The sequence below is a fragment of the Amblyraja radiata genome, chromosome 9 (genome assembly GCF_010909765.2).
Source record: "Amblyraja radiata isolate CabotCenter1 chromosome 9, sAmbRad1.1.pri, whole genome shotgun sequence".
Lineage (NCBI taxonomy): Eukaryota > Metazoa > Chordata > Chondrichthyes > Rajiformes > Rajidae > Amblyraja > Amblyraja radiata.
In genome coordinates, this window is record NC_045964.1 from 14,796,196 (window position 1) to 14,812,050 (window position 15,855).

At 40.9% G+C, this 15,855-nt stretch overlaps 1 protein-coding gene across 4 annotated transcripts in view; it reads left to right on the top strand.

Annotated features, from left to right (window-relative positions):
- tmem62 (transmembrane protein 62) overlaps positions 1-15,855 on the top strand; it is a 58,972-nt gene that overhangs the window by 17,831 nt on the left and 25,286 nt on the right. For all 4 annotated transcript variants that reach the window (XM_033026753.1, XM_033026754.1, XM_033026755.1 and 1 more), the window contains 3 exons: positions 2,200-2,341; positions 5,255-5,379; positions 13,417-13,539. In XM_033026753.1, the coding sequence (XP_032882644.1) occupies positions 2,200-2,341; positions 5,255-5,379; positions 13,417-13,539 (390 nt within the window). The remainder of the gene's footprint in view (positions 1-2,199; positions 2,342-5,254; positions 5,380-13,416; positions 13,540-15,855) is intronic.

The window sequence follows — 15,855 nt, forward strand, 5'->3', positions numbered from 1 at the left end:
AGCTGCTAATAAATATACTAACCTGCACATCTTTGATATATGGGAGGAGACTGGAGCACCTGGAGGAAATGTTCTCCTTGTGATTGTGTAGAAACTCCACAGGTGAGGTTTATGAGAGATCAAAATGGTGGCTTGAATACAGAGATAAAGGTGCACAGATAACCTTTTGTCCATCTTAAACAGACAATAATAAGGTGGAAGAATGTGAGAAATTGGAAATTGTAAACTGAGAAAGTACGCATCTTTAAGAGTGGATTAGTCAGCAGGCTTGGATAATCAATCCAAAAAAACTACAGATGTTGGAAATATTAAATGCAAACAGAAAATACTGGAAATGTTCAGCAGGTCAGGCAGTATTGATGGAAAGAGAAAAATAGTATTTTAGGTGGAAGACCTGTTTTCTGCAGCTCTTAAAAAACAAAAACATGAGAGAAAAGAACAAAGGCTCTGAATATCATTTCCCATTACTGTTTGGCTACAAATGTGAAGCTGGAAGATTGGGAAACTTTGCATGCGGCTGCACTTTCCACTTTATGTGCAGTAAATCCTTAAAATTCAGTGATTAGTTTTCAGTAAACCTTTTCTACACCTTCACCAAAGAACCTCTATAACACAGATTCTAGATTACTTCCAAGTGTATTTATCAGGGTTTTATGCAAATTTATCTTTTTCTTTGCTTTTCATTTCTATCCTTCTCAAAATAAATTATGCACTTGGTTTGCTTTATTTTTTTAGTTATTGTATTTGTGAATATCTACTCTCTGACACTTTCATTTAAGTACATTTTCCAAGGAGTATGTGGCCTTTTTATTCCTTCTGCAAAAATATGGCACCTAGCATTTAAGTGTTGGAAGATCATTATCACTCATATGCCCATTCTGTGTGTTTATTGGTGTCTTCCAGTATATTTTGTCACAGTCCTTCTCTGCACACCTGGACTTGCACGTATTTTCCCCTTCCCCTTCTCTTCCACCTACATTCCTTCCTCAAGTTTCACAATTCAGAATCCTTTTGTATCATACCTTCTGTCTTTTCAACTCTGGCCTTTACCAACCACCTGCCTCTTAAAACAATCCTCCATCTGTAACTACCTATTACCTGCCAGCCTTTGTCTTGCCCCTCCTCTCTGCCAATTTTCCTTTCTTCCAGCTTTCTTCTCCCCTCCCCCCACAATCAGCCTGAAGAAGGGCCCTGACCCAAAATGTCACATATCCATGTTCTCCAGACATATTGCATGACCCTATGCGTTTCTCCAGCATTTTGTGTCATTTTTCCGCATCAGTTTGATACCTATCGTATCCTATATTGCAGTCGGCTTGTTAGCCATTTTGTCACATCCCCTGACATCATATGATTTTGTGGTACTTTGAAATCTAGAGATATTTTGGTCATTAAACTTTTTGTTAGACATTTTTATACTTACGGTTATATGAATATCCACTAGATTTTTGAGTAAGGATTTCATTATCTGTTGCCCACTGAATGTAAGAATTAGTAGTTCCCTGTACTAATTCTATCTCTCGTTGAATGTAAGAATCATAGATAATAAGAAACTGGTAGGGTGCGATTTTTCATGTAATTCATGATTATGCAGGCACATTTAATGTAATTCATGACTCGGCTTTCGGTACATTGACCATCATCAGTCAGGGTATTGCGTAAAGAAGTGGGATGTTATGTTACAATTGTACAAGATGTTGGTGAGGCCACATTTGGAATATTGTGTTCAGTTTGGGTACTGGAAAGAGTGCAGAGAAGATTTACAAAGATGTTGCCAGGGCTTGAGAGGCTGAGCTGTAGGGAGAGGTTGGGTAGGCTTAGACTTTATTCCTTGGAGGAATCAAGTACTAGTGGACATATGTTTAAAGTGAGAAAGAAAGGGTTTATAGGAACCGATTAAATGGTGGGTATATAATGAGCTCCCGGAGGAGGTAATTAAGGCAGGTACTATAATAACATTTAAAATACATTTTGACTGGTACTAGGAAAGGGTTAGAGAGATCATGGGCAGGTGGAACAAGTGTAGATGGGGCATCTTGGTTGGCATGGGCAAGTTGGGCCGAAGGGCCTGTTTCCATGCTGTGACTGTATGACGCAGGCACATGATTTTGGATAATAATTAAAAAATCTCCCCAAGATTGACATTTAAATAAAAGACATATTGATCCTAACTAACACTTTATGTCGTTCTTTCTACAGGAAATACTCAGCTTTTAAAAGGGAAGGTTCCTTCCATTATGTACATCAGACTCATTTTGGAAATTACTCCTTCATCATCGTTGATGCCACCCCAAGTCCCGGTCCTAAAAGACCATTCAATTTCTTTGGGTTCTTGAATCAGGTGAGTACCATATGTAGATATATGTGGGTGAAATTAGGTAAGGACAACAGAGACAGCTCGATGTTGCACAAAAGATGCCTACAGTGCCTTCCATAATGTTTGTAAATGAAAGTAGTCATGTTTAGTATTTTGTTGCATATCCCTTGCATGCAATGACTGCTTGAAGTCTGCGATTCATGGACATCACCAGTTGTTGGGTACCTTCTCTGGTGATGCTCTGCCAGGCCTGTATTGCAGCCATCTTTAGCTTATGCTTGTTTTGGGGGCTAGTTCTCTTCAGTTTTCTCTTCAACATATAAAGGGCATGCTCAATTGGGTTCAGATCGGGTGATTGACTTGGCCACTCAAGAATTGACCATTTTTTAAACTTTGAAAACCTCCTTTGTTGCTTTAGCAGTATGTTTGGGATAATTGTCTTGCTATAGAATGAACCGCCGGCCAATGAGTTTTGAGGCATTTGTTTGAACTTGAGCAGATAGGATGTGTCTATCCACTTCAAAATTCATTATGCTACTACCATCAGCAGTTGTATCATCAATGAAGATAAGTGAGCCAGTACCTTCAGCAGCCATATATGCCCAGGCCATAACACCCCCACCACCGTGTTTCACAGATGAGGTGGTATGCTTTGGATCTTGGGCAGTTCCTTCTCTCCTCCATACTTTGATCCAGCCATCACTGATATGTTAATCTTCGTCTCATCTGTCCACAAGACCTTTTTTCAAAACTGTGGTTGCTCTTTTAAGTACTTCTTAAGTACCAGTGGTTTGCATCTTGCAGTGTAGCCTCTGTATTTCTGTTCATGAAGTCTTCTGCAGACAGTGGTCATTGACAAATCTACACCTGAAGAGTGTTTCTGATCTGTCTGACAGGAGTTTGGGTATTTTTCTTTATTATAGAGAGAATTCTTCTGTCACAAGCTGTGGGGGTCTTCCTTGGCCTGCCCGTCTTTTTGCGAATAGTAAACTCACCAGTGCTCTCTTTCTTCTTAATGATGTTCCAAACAGTTGATTTTGGTAAGCCTAAGGTTTGGCTGATGTCTCTAATAGTTTTATTCTTGTTTCTCAGTCTCATAATGTCTTCATTGACTTTCATTGGCACAACTTTGCTGCTCATATTGATAAACAGCAATAAATGTTTCCAAAGGTGATGGAAAGACTGGAGGAAAGACTAGGTGCTGACAGCCCTCTTATACCTGCATTAAGGAGGCATTTAAACACACCTGTGCAATTACAAACACCTGTGAAGCCACGCGTCCCAAACATTATGGTGCCTTGAAATGGGGGGACTATGTATAAACACAGCTGTAATTTCTACATGGTGAAACCAAATTGTATAAAAATGGCTTTTAATAAAATCTGACAATGTGCACTTTAACCGCATGTGATTTTTTACATTACAAATCTCAAATTGTGGAGTACAGAGGCAAATAAATAAATGATGGACCTTTGGCCCAAACATTATGGAGGGCACTGTAATTGAAAATTCTGTCAAAATGTCAGGACTCTAATTTCCTGAAGGGTGCATAGACACCCAGACAAGTGCTCGATTTTGTTCTGCTGAGTGTTAAACCAATTTTCAACTGCACAGATCTTAGGTGGAATTTGAAGGACCTCTGGGATGTAACGTGAGTTTTAAAAGAACAGTAGAGGTCTATGAACTGAACTACATCAACCAGTGTTCATAAAAAAACTCTGGCTCAATTTCCTTTCTCTCAAATTATTGGCTTTTGTGACAATCCAACTGGTCCTTGATCAGCTCTAGAGTTACCCCGATTCTTTTCCCTAGATTTTTAAACTTGATTTCAAATTCGATATGTACTATCATTAAAAACTGCGTTTTACCTTTTCTTTGCTACCTTGTCAGGCAGCAGTAACGGATCTAATGCACCATGGTTAAGGATTCTGCCGTGCCCAGGAACAAAGTTGGAAACTAATCTGTCCCTTCAGCTGGACTTAAGAATTATGCGTTACCATTTTCTTATACAATGTCTATTCATCATCAATAGCTTTATCCGATCATTGTCCCTTTCATATTTATCGACATTGAATGATGCATTTCAGAGATCCCCAACATATTTGTCCTCTAAAACCTTTTGTATATCCTATACTCTATTGAGCCCTACCCAGGTACTTTCCCTGTTTCATGTGGCCGGCATCACAGAGGTGTTGATTATTTCTGTTGTATATTTCCAACAATTGCCATTTATTTTCCTGCAATAAATGACAATTGAGATCAAAGATTATATCATTAAGACTGCCAGTTCCACTGCAGTGCTATTCAGAGGTGTTGTCTTTCTTCAGAAACATAATATCAAAGCCCCTACATTCCTCTCAGCCAGCTATGTAAGCTTGAAAAGCATGAGGCTTACAAGAGCAAAGGGTTTATTTACGATGTTGGAACCAACATTTATTCTTTGGGCACTGTAAACACACTATCATCCTGCTGTTTGTTGAAATTTGCTGTATATATGTCAGTCACTACATATGTCTATTTCATCAGTGACTATGCGACTGCAATAATACACCAGATGCCGAATGATTTGGCCATCCCGCTATTGTCAAATACAAATGAAGGCACCAACTTACAAACCAAATGCCAAAGCTTTTTTCATTCTGACCTAGCAAACAGCTAACAATGGCCTGTTTCCTTTATCACTGTTCCTTTTTTGTATTTCTTTCATTCATTTGTTCTATATCCCTCTACATCATCGTCTATGACTCTCGTTTTCATTTCCGTGACTTTTAGTCTGAAGAAGGGTCACAACCCGAAACGTCGCCCATTCCTTCTCTCCAGAGATGCTGCCTGTCTCACTGAGTTACTCCAGCATTTTGTGTTTATCTTCAGTTTAAACCAGCATCTGCAGTTCCTTCTTACATATAACATTAGTACTGTATGTCCTTCACTTCACAGAACAATATGGATGAATTATTAAAGCTGGCATCTGAAACTGTCTACAGTAATCAAACCATTTGGTTAAGCCATTATACCACTTCCACCATTATCTCTGCCTCACCTGGAATACGGCACATCATGGGGTAAGGTCTTTTAAAATTTGTATTTGGTATTGGAATAGTGAGGTGAATTGGTCTTGAGTCGGTTTAACCATTCAATAGATCACTGTTGATGTGCACTCACCTGTATTCCATAACCCTCAATACCTAAGCCTACTAAAAATCGGTCATACATAATATATTTTTTCTTGAGTTCTATCAACCTGGGATTTTTTTAAAGAATTGATCTCCATGATGTCACCTGGGTGACTGCTTCAATTTGAATCTGATGCCTCCTTCCTCTGAATTTACCCATCAGATGAAAAGGTTTCTCACCATCCACACCCAGCTCTTTTAATTACCCTCTCAGTTACATTACCACCTAATCTCTGGAATCTCGGGAACACAAGTTAGCTTGTCTTTACAGTGCACTCAGAAAGTATTCAGACCCCTCCACTTTTTCCACATTTTGTTACGTTACAGCCTTATTTTAAAATTGATTAAATTATTTTTTTTTATCATCAATCTACACACAATACCCCAGAATGAAGAAGTGAAAACAGGTGTTTAGAAATTTTTGCAAAGTAATTAAAAATAAATAACTGAAATATCTCATTTACATAAGTATTCAGATCCTTTGCTATGACACTCAAAAGTGATTATCCTTGAGATGTTTCTACAACTTGATTGAAGTCCACCAGTGATAAATTAAATTGATTGGACATGATTTGGAAAGGCACACACCTGTCTATATAAGGTCCCACTGTTGACAGTGCATGTCAGAGCAAAAACTAAGCCATGAAGATGAAGGAATTTTCCGTAGACCTCTGAGACAGGATTGTGTCGAGACACAGATCTGGGGAAGGGTATAAAACAATTTCTGCAGCATTGCAGGTTCCGAAGAGCACAGTGGCCTCCGTCATTCTTAAATGGAAGAACTTTGGAACCACCAGGACTCTTCATAGAACTGGCCACCCGGCCAAACTGAGCAATCGGGGGAGAAAGGCCTTGGTTAGGGAGGTGACCAAGAACCCGATGATCACTCTGACAGAGCCCCAGAGTTCATCTGTGGAGTTGGGAGAACCTTCCAGAAGGACAACTATATCTGCAGCATTCTACCAATTAGACCTTGATGGTAGAGTGGCCAGACGGAAGCCACTCCTCTGTAAAAGGCACATGACAGCCCGCTTGGAGTTTGCCAAAAGGCACCTAAAGGATTCTCAGACCATGAGAAACAAGATTAAAATAAGGCTGTATTGTAACAAAATGTGGAAAAGGTAAAGGGGTCTGAATACTTTCTGAATGCACTGTACTTTAAGTTATCGTTAATTCTGGAAACTGTAGATTAAAAGAGTCAGCCAGGAACACAACGGGCATGTCGGCATTTTCAGAGAGAAAAGCTTAATTTGCATTTTGACTGGATGTAAGATTTTGAGTCATCAATCAAAGGGCTTAAAGTGCTGACGTATTTAGGTTGCTTTTCTAGTGCTTTCTATTTACTGCATAAATAAATGAAGCTCATAACAGAAGAATACTTCTGACAACAGGCTGTCAAACAGTAAATTAATCCACTCAATATATCTGTGGCAATGTGACGGTATCACTTCCTTTTCCATACCAGAAGCCACACATATCCATCCTATCCCATGCCTAACATACCAAGCAGATGTTCTGAATCCTACTAGTTGTTACTTTGGGTGTGTCTTTATCTGGCTGTCTTTTTGACTTGATCTCGGGCAGAAGTTGCTTGTGTGGCTCAGATTGAGAATTAAACATACTCTGATCTTCCCTTTTCAGGACACCTTATGTAGTTGTAATAATAATCAGTGGTTTCTTAGACAAAAACAGCAAAAGAAGGATGAAACAGAATCAAATGATATCAAAGGATTTAAATGTTTAGCAGAATTAAAGACTCGCCAAGCATTGGCCAAACATTTATATCTTATAAATTTTGAGTACAGTCAGAAAGAATTATATTACTTCAATAGAACAATGCAGAAAGTCACAATAAAGTGAGGAAATGCACTAAATAATTTGGACACACCAATGTTAAAGTTATCACGGGGAAATATGGATTTCCTTGATGTTTTGTGGCATATTTCTAATTCCTGCACTACCTGTGAAATACAGCCGGTTAGGGTTGAACGGGGAGGTGTCATTTTAAGTTGTCAATGCAGTATTTGAACGCCTGTGGGGACACTGGAAGGAGTTCTGAAGAATGATGACACTGACAAATTTGTGTCATACAGGCAAAGCAGAACTATCTCTCTGAGATGTGAATGCCAAATTAACAACTGCAGCTGCCCAAGTTGCAGTAGATAATAATATTGATTAAATTAATAAGATTAATAGAAATAAGGTATTTCTTCTGGTGGTTGAATTCAATCCAGACGAATGTACCTAACCTGATATAGTTTGTGAATTTCCGCTTCAGCCAAACTAAACATTGGACCTGTAGAGATACCGAAGGACATGCTATTTTATCAATATTAAGTTAGTGTCCAAGTATCCTCCCAATTGTAGAAACCGGGAACTACAGATGCTGGCTTACACAAATTGCTGGAGTAACTCAGCGGGTCAGGCAGCATCTCTGGAGAATAGGGATAGGCAATGTTTCAGGTCTGGACCCTTCTTCAGATTGAAAAAGGGTCCTAACCTGAAACGTCACCTATCCATGTTATCCAGAGATGCGGCCTGACCCACCAGATACTCCAAAAGTTTTATCCTCCTAATTGCATTGGAATGCACCAGACTTAAGCTAGATATAAACCATTCCAAAGCACATGGTGTGATTAAGATGTACAACCTGCAACTTTTATCAGGCTACAAATTTAAAATACTCTCCTGTTAGTCACCGCTGGGATCGCGACGCCCCTTCCTGCACCATCGCCGCACTGATTGGCCGCGTCTGCTGTCAGTCACCGGCACCCGCCCGCCTCTGCCGGCGCCCATCCGTCTTCCTCTGCCGATAACGAATTATAGCAATTAAGCTACAGATACCCTGCAAATAAAAAGTGCAATGTCTGCAATGAGTAGGTTGGAAGATCGGAACTAATCACTAATTTAAGGGGGGAACCATTCAGTAGTCAAATAACAGCAGTGAAGAAACTATTTTTAAATCTGGTGTTTTTTGTCAAGCTTTATATTTTCTATCCAACTGTAGAGGGGAGAAGAGGGAACAACCAATATGAAAATGGTCCATGGTTATATTTGCTGCTTTCCCAAGGCAGTGTGAGGTGTACATGGTGTCAATGGGGAGGTGATGGGGGGGGGGGGGGGGGAGGGGATAGAAGCTGGTTATGTGTGATGGGCTACATACACAGCTCTGCAATTTCTTGAGGTCTTAAGCAGATCTGTTACCAAAATAGGTTATGCATCCTGATAGGATGCTTTCCACAGTGCATTTGTAGAAGTTGGTAAGAGTTGTTGGCGACATGTTCAACTTCTTTGCTCTTCTGAGAAAGTCAAGGCATTGGTGGGTTTTCTTGCCGTATCTTCAATGTGGTTGGTCCAGGACAAATTGTTGGTGATATTGTTCTTGACTGTGGAGGAAACTGGAGCACCTCGAAGAAACTCATGGGGTTATGGAATCTTCCCACAGACAGCTCCCAAGATCAAGCCTGGGTCCCTGGAGCTATGAGGCAATAGCACCACTGTACCACCTGCTGTGGCACCATTCTACCCACGCACAGCTTCTGAGGGTTTGCAAGTGTTTAACATTTTGTGCTTATTGCTTGTAATGACATAACTACATTAAATACGGAATGAGAGAAAGTATTCATATCAAAACGTACTTTCAGTTTCAATGCTCCTCTAAGGTATTCAAATGCAGTATCAACAGTTTAAAAAAATAACCTTCATTGTTCTACCATGACAAGTCACATTCCACAAATTCATTTTGCAAGCCAAATGATGCAGGAATGAGAAGCATGTAAAAAGGGCCAACTTTTTTCATGCACAGGTTGGTGCAAACATGTACCGAGCTGCCAGTGGAAGCTGGTACAACGATGGCATTTAAAAGACAATCGGGTACAAGGATAGGAAGGATTTGGAGGGATAAGTGCCAGGTGTAGGCATGTATGTCGGACTAGCTTGGGTTGGCAACTTGTTTGGCACGGACAAGTGGGCTGAAGCCTGTTTCTATGCAGTGTAGCTCTATCACCTAAAACCAAGATAAACCCCCCTGGCGTCCTCGCCACTTTTCCTTTAATTTGCCTGTGATAGATTCAGTTCTTTAACTGGTAAATCACACGAATCTTTGAAGGAAGTGATTGAAAGCTGGTCATTGTGTTGTCAAATTGCAGAGATTCTAGAAAGGTATTTGAAGAAGGAGAGAGGTGAATATTTGTTAACCTATTACTGTTCATTGAGGACGTGACTTGTAGTATAGATATGAAGGGACCTGTGGATGGATATGATGTATTTAAACTTTCAAAGGATTTTGCATAAGATTTCACACAGACTGGTGAACGTCTAAAACATGTGAAACTGGGAGTAAATGCACCAGCATGATTAGGAATTATTTAACAGACAAAAAGATTGACAGGATGTGACTGGTCTGGTAAAGCATTGATTGGAGTTTGGTTATTCACAATATATTTCAGCAGTTTGGTTGAGGAGATCAAATTTCACATTTCCAAGTTTTCTGATGATACAAAACCAGGTGAGATTGTAATAGAGGATTGAAGAAGGGATGTAGACAAAACTGGGTGAGTGGGCAAGTATATGGCTCATTGAATATAATGTGAAAAAAATACGTGCCCATTCACTTCAGTTTCTGGTTCTGAAAACAGTATTTTTTAAATGGTGAGAGATTGGGTAATTTTGATATTCAAAATATGTTTGGTATCTTTGGACATACATCACTGAAGGCCAACATACAGGTGAAGAAAACGATTAGGAAGGCAAACAGTATGTTGGTTTTTATTGTGAGGGCATTTAAATATAAAGATGTCTTCGAACATCATATCGTCTTCATAGGCAGTCTCTCAGGAATTAATAGGATTGCTTCAACTCCAATTCGTTGCATAACGAGGTGGTTGAAGAGTCAATATGGGATTCACAGACACGGAGCAGGCAGTGCCTGGAGAGTGGGTGTATAGTTTGTGAGGCGGTGCATTCCTCCTCTGTTTCTACTGGTATTGCTTGTACACCCAGGAAATGGACTTCATACCATCCTGAATGCTGCTGCTCTTTTTTGAGTGGTGATGGGGATTCCCATCAGTTTGTGGGGATGTTGCTTTTTTTTTAGGGAGACTTTGAGCATGTCCTTAATGGGTATTTTTTTAGGGAGACTTTGAGCATGTCCTCTGTCTAGCTAATATTTTTTTTCCTGTTAGAGCCCAGAATAGAGTTTCAAGAGTATTTGTTCATCCTGTGCACCAGATATGAACCGGAACAATGAAATTCTTACTTGCTGCAGCTTTACAGGCACGTTAGATGCAACAACAAGAAAAATAAAGAAACATACATGAATATATCAGTTATTTTAAGTAAATTAAATCATATAGAACAAAGGTACCAAGTACATAGACCAACCATAGTGTTGCAAGGACCATGGTGGTTCAATGCTTTGGGCTGTGCAGTGTGATTCAAGAACCTGATGTTGATTGGAAGAAGCTATTCTTGAATCTGGAAGTAACAGTTCTCGGGCACCTGTGCCTTCTTTGCAATGGTAGCAGCAAGAAGTAGTCTGGCCTACATGCTGTGGGTCTGATGATATCCACATCGCAGTTCTATTGCTCTTAAGTTTGCAATCAAATGCTCGCAGGCTACATACAGTGGCTTGCAAAAGTTTTCATACCCCTTGAACTTTTCCACATTTTGTCACGTTACAACCACAAACGTAAATGTATTTTATTGGGATTTTATGTGATAGACCAACACAAAGTGGCGCATAATTGTGAAGTGGAAGGAAAATGATACATGGTTTTCAAATGTTTTTACAAATAAAAAACTGAAAAGTGAGGCAAAAGTATTCAGCCCCCTTTACTCTGTTACCCCTAAATAAAATCCAGTGCAACCAATTGCCTTCAGAAGTCACCTAATTAGTAAATAGAGTCCACTTGTGTGTAATCTAATCTCAGTATAAATACAGCTGTTCTGTGAAGGCCTCAGGTTTGTTAGAGAACATTAGTGAACAAACAGCATCATGAAGCCCAAGGAACACAACAGACAGGTCAGAGATAAAGTTGTGGAGAAGTTTAAAGCAGGGTTAGGTTATAAAAAAATATCCCAAGCTTTGAACATCTCACGGAGCACTGTTCAATCCATCATCCGAAAATGGAAAGAGTATGGCACAACTGCAAACCTACCAAGACATGGCCGTCCACCTAAACTGACAGGCCGGGCAAGGAGAGCATTGATCAGAGAAGCAGCCAAGAGGCCCATGGTAACTGGAGGAGCTGCAGAGATCCACAGCTCAGGTGGGAGAATCTGTCCACAGGACAACTATTAGTCGTGCACTCCACAAATCGGGCCTTTATGGAAGAGTGGCAAGAAGAAAGCCATTGTAGAAAAAAAGCCATAAGAAGTCCCATTTGCAGTTTGCCACAAGCCATGTGGGGGACACAGCAAACATGTGGAGGAAGGTGCTCTGGTCAGATGAGACCAAAATTGAAGTTTTTGGCCTAAATGCAAAACGCTATGTGTGGCGGAAAACTAACACAGCACATCACCCTGAACACACCATCCCCACTGTGAAACATGGTGGTGGCAGCATCATGCTGTGGGGATGCTTTTCTTCAGCAGGGACAGGGAAGCTGGTCAGAGTTGATGGGAAGATGGATGGAGCCAAATACAGGGCAATCTTGGAAGAAAACCTGTTAGAGTCTGCAAAAGACTTGAGACTGGGGCGGAGGTTCACCTTCCAGCAGGACAACGACCCTAAACATACAGCCAGAGCTACAATGGAATGGTTTAGATCAAAGCATATTCATGTGTTAGAATGTCCCAGTCAGTCCAGACCTAAATCCAATTGAGAATCTCTGGCAAGACTTGAAAATTGCTGTTCACAGACACTCTCCATCCAATCTGACTGAGGTTGAGCTATTTTGCAAAGAAGAATGGGCAAAAATTTCAGTCTCTAGATGTGCAAAGCTGGTAGTGACAGACCCCAAAAGACTTGCAGCTGTAATTGCAGCGAAAGGTGGTTCTACAAAGTATTGACTCGGGGGCTGAATACGTTTGCACGTCACACTTTTCAGTTTTTTATTTGTAAAAAAAATTGAAAACCATGTATCATTTTCCTTCCACTTCACAAACTTTGTGTTGGTCTATCACATAAAATCCCAATAAAATACATTTACGTTTGTGGTTGTAACGTGACAAAATGTGGAAAAGTTCAAGGGGTATGAAAACGTTTGCAAGCCACTGTACATTTCAGGCTTTGTTTACCTTAAATTCCATCAAGTTCTTCATTTCACAAACGTTTTATCTTTCCTGTATTCCAAAAGAGAATCTTAATAACTCTCTGAGAATTCCTTCAAAGGTGGGACTTGGCTGCAATGGCTCATATGGTCTTTCGATCTGTATTATTCCAGAGATCAGTAACTTCTTTCTCTCCATTGTTTAAGAAAGAACTGCAGATGCTGGAAAAATCGAAGATAGACAAAAAGCTGGAGAAACTCAGCGGGTGAGGCAGCATCTATGGAGCAAAGGAATGGGTGACGTTTCGGGTCGAGACCCTTCAATCTGAAGAAGGGTCTCGACCTGAAACGTCACCCTCTCCTTTGTTTACGTTATGAAGGAGCTGTGCTGTGACAGCTCCATGGGAGCCTCTGTCCTTCTAGTCCCTTCTCTCTCCGCAATTAAGTTTGGCTGTGGCAATAAACTGGGCCGGCTTGCCGGGAGTATCCTAACCCACTACATGCCGGAGTGTGCCGGCCCACTACTTGTGGGTTTACTTTAGACACGTATGTTATGAGGTTCTTGAGCAGCATGACTCCGTTTGATTTTCCTTTGAGGGCTGAATTGTCTTTTTTCCTACCAATAAACATAAACAATTAACAGGGGACTGTATTGGGGAAGAGAGAAACAAGTTATACCTGGGGATGTTAGACTATGTTTTCCTCTCTTTTACAGTTCTGCTGTTGCCTACCTTTGTGGACACCTGCATACATTAGGTGGCCTCATGCCTGTTCTGCACAGCAGGCATGAACACGGGACACTGGAACTGGAGCTGGCTGACTGGATGGAAAACAGGAGGTTAGAATCTCTAGAATAAATAATTTAAAACTGTTCTTGAGAAAAGTTTTAGGAACGTTTTATCACTACAAAGCTTTGAACTTCGGCGTGGAAACAGGTCCTTTGGCACCCCGAGTCCATGTTGACCATCCATCATCACCTGTAGGAAAGAACTGCAGATGCTGGTTTAAATCGAAGGTAGACACATTCATCTCCTGTAAATAGTTCTATGCCCTACACACAAGGGGCAATTTACATAAGCTAATTAACCTACAAATGTGCTGGTTTTTGAAACGTGGGAGGAAACTGGATCACCCGGAAAAAACCCACGCGGTCACAGGAAGAACGTCCAAACTCCACAGAGAGCACCTGTAGTCAGAATTGAACCCGGGTCTCTGGCGCTGTGAGGCAGCAGTTCTACCACTCTGCCACCTATACTTGATTAATTTTATGTTGTTGAGTTACATTTTGGCAATATATTAATGAACCATATTTAGAATACCAGATTGACCTTGGTGATTTTTAATTCAGAAATTATTTTATCAAATCTGTCACAGCTGAAAACAAATCAAGGGTTGGAGCCCATTACTCTTCATGTGCACTAATTCTTTCCAAGTTCGTATTTCACTCCGCTATCTCAGGCACCCATCACCCTCAGTATTTAAAAAAATATATGCCCTGCATATCTTCTTTAAACTATGCCTCTCCCACCTTAAAGCTATGCCCTCTGGTCTTTGACTTTTCCACCCTGGTGAAAAAGGTTCTGACTGTCTACCCTACCTATGCATCTCATAATTTTATATATTTCAATAGGGTATCCCCTCCCTCTGGAATTCCAGAGAAAACAATCCAAGTTTTCCAGCCGCTCCTAATATCCTTTAATGTATGCAGAATTCTCATAAACCTCTTCTGCACCCTCTCCATAGTTTCCACATCCTTCCAGTAATGGGACGACCTGAACAGTACGTAATACTCCAAACATAGCCGAACCAATGTCATAAAGAGCTGCCTCATGACTTCCTGATTCTTACACTCGATGCCCGACCAATGAAGCCTTTACCACTTTAACTTCTAGTGTTGCCATTTTCAGCGAGCTATGGATCTGATCAATAGCCAAGATCCCTCCATATCAATTATCTTAAGTGTCTTGCCTTCAACGATATATCTTCCCCTTATATTCGACCTCCAAAGGTGGAACACCTCATATTTGCTCCAACTGTCATGTGCCCACCCATTTCTGTTGCTGAGCTATATCCTGCTGTATACTTTGACTATCTTTCTCACTGTCTGAACTTCACCAATTTTGGTGTTGTCTACAAACGTATTAACTAACCCGTCTACATTTACGTCCAAGTTATTTAGAAACATAGAAAATAGGTGCATTCGTCCCTTCGAGCCAGCACCACCATTCAATATGATCATGGCTGTTCATCCAAAATCAGTACCCCATTCCTGCTTTTTCCCCATATCCCCTGATTCCGTTAGCACCTAAGAGCTAAATTTAACTCTCTCTTGAAAACATCCAGTGAATTTTCCTCCATTGCCTTCTGTGGCAGAGAATTTCACAGATTCACAACTCTCTGGGTGAAAAAGTTTTTCCTCATCTCAGTCCTAAATGGCTTGCCCCTTATTCTTAAACTGTGACCCCTAGTTTTGAACTCCATAACATGGGGGAAATGTTGATTATATGGCCTGATCTTGTTTGGTACTGCAGTGTGGGAGGTCTTTGACAGGAAATGTTGAGGTCTTGTGACTTCGGCATACGAATGCCAAGCAGAACCAGAGGCTTCAGAACTCCAGTTCGACGCGTCTCCCCCGGCAGCCAGAGCGGCTTTCAACTGGCGATGGAACCGTTCAATAAGGCCGTTCGCTTGTGGATGATACGCAGCTGTTCGAATCCAGTTTGTACCCAAGAAGTCGGATTGTGTTTGAAACAGCGCAGACTCGAATTGCGGTCCTCGGTGTGTTGCGATCGTACTTGGGACCCCAAAGACCAAAATCCATCGGTCAACAAAAGCGCAGGCTATTGTTTCCGCTGAAATGTTGATGACTGGGATAGCATCTTGCCATATTGCCATAGAACCGGTCTTCACAAGTGAGCAGATATGTGTAGTTTCTTGATGGTGGGAGTGGGCCGACCAAGTCCAGGTGCACGTGCTCGAAACGGGTGTTCCGTACGGGAAACTCACCGAAAGAATCACCTGGACATCTTGGATTGTGACTCGTTAGACAATTCTTCGCCCATAATCCAATGTCACGCTTGATGAAAGGCCAGATGAAACGTTCAGAGATTAGTTTTATCGCAGTCTTCTTGCCCGGATTTGATAAGTTGTGCAG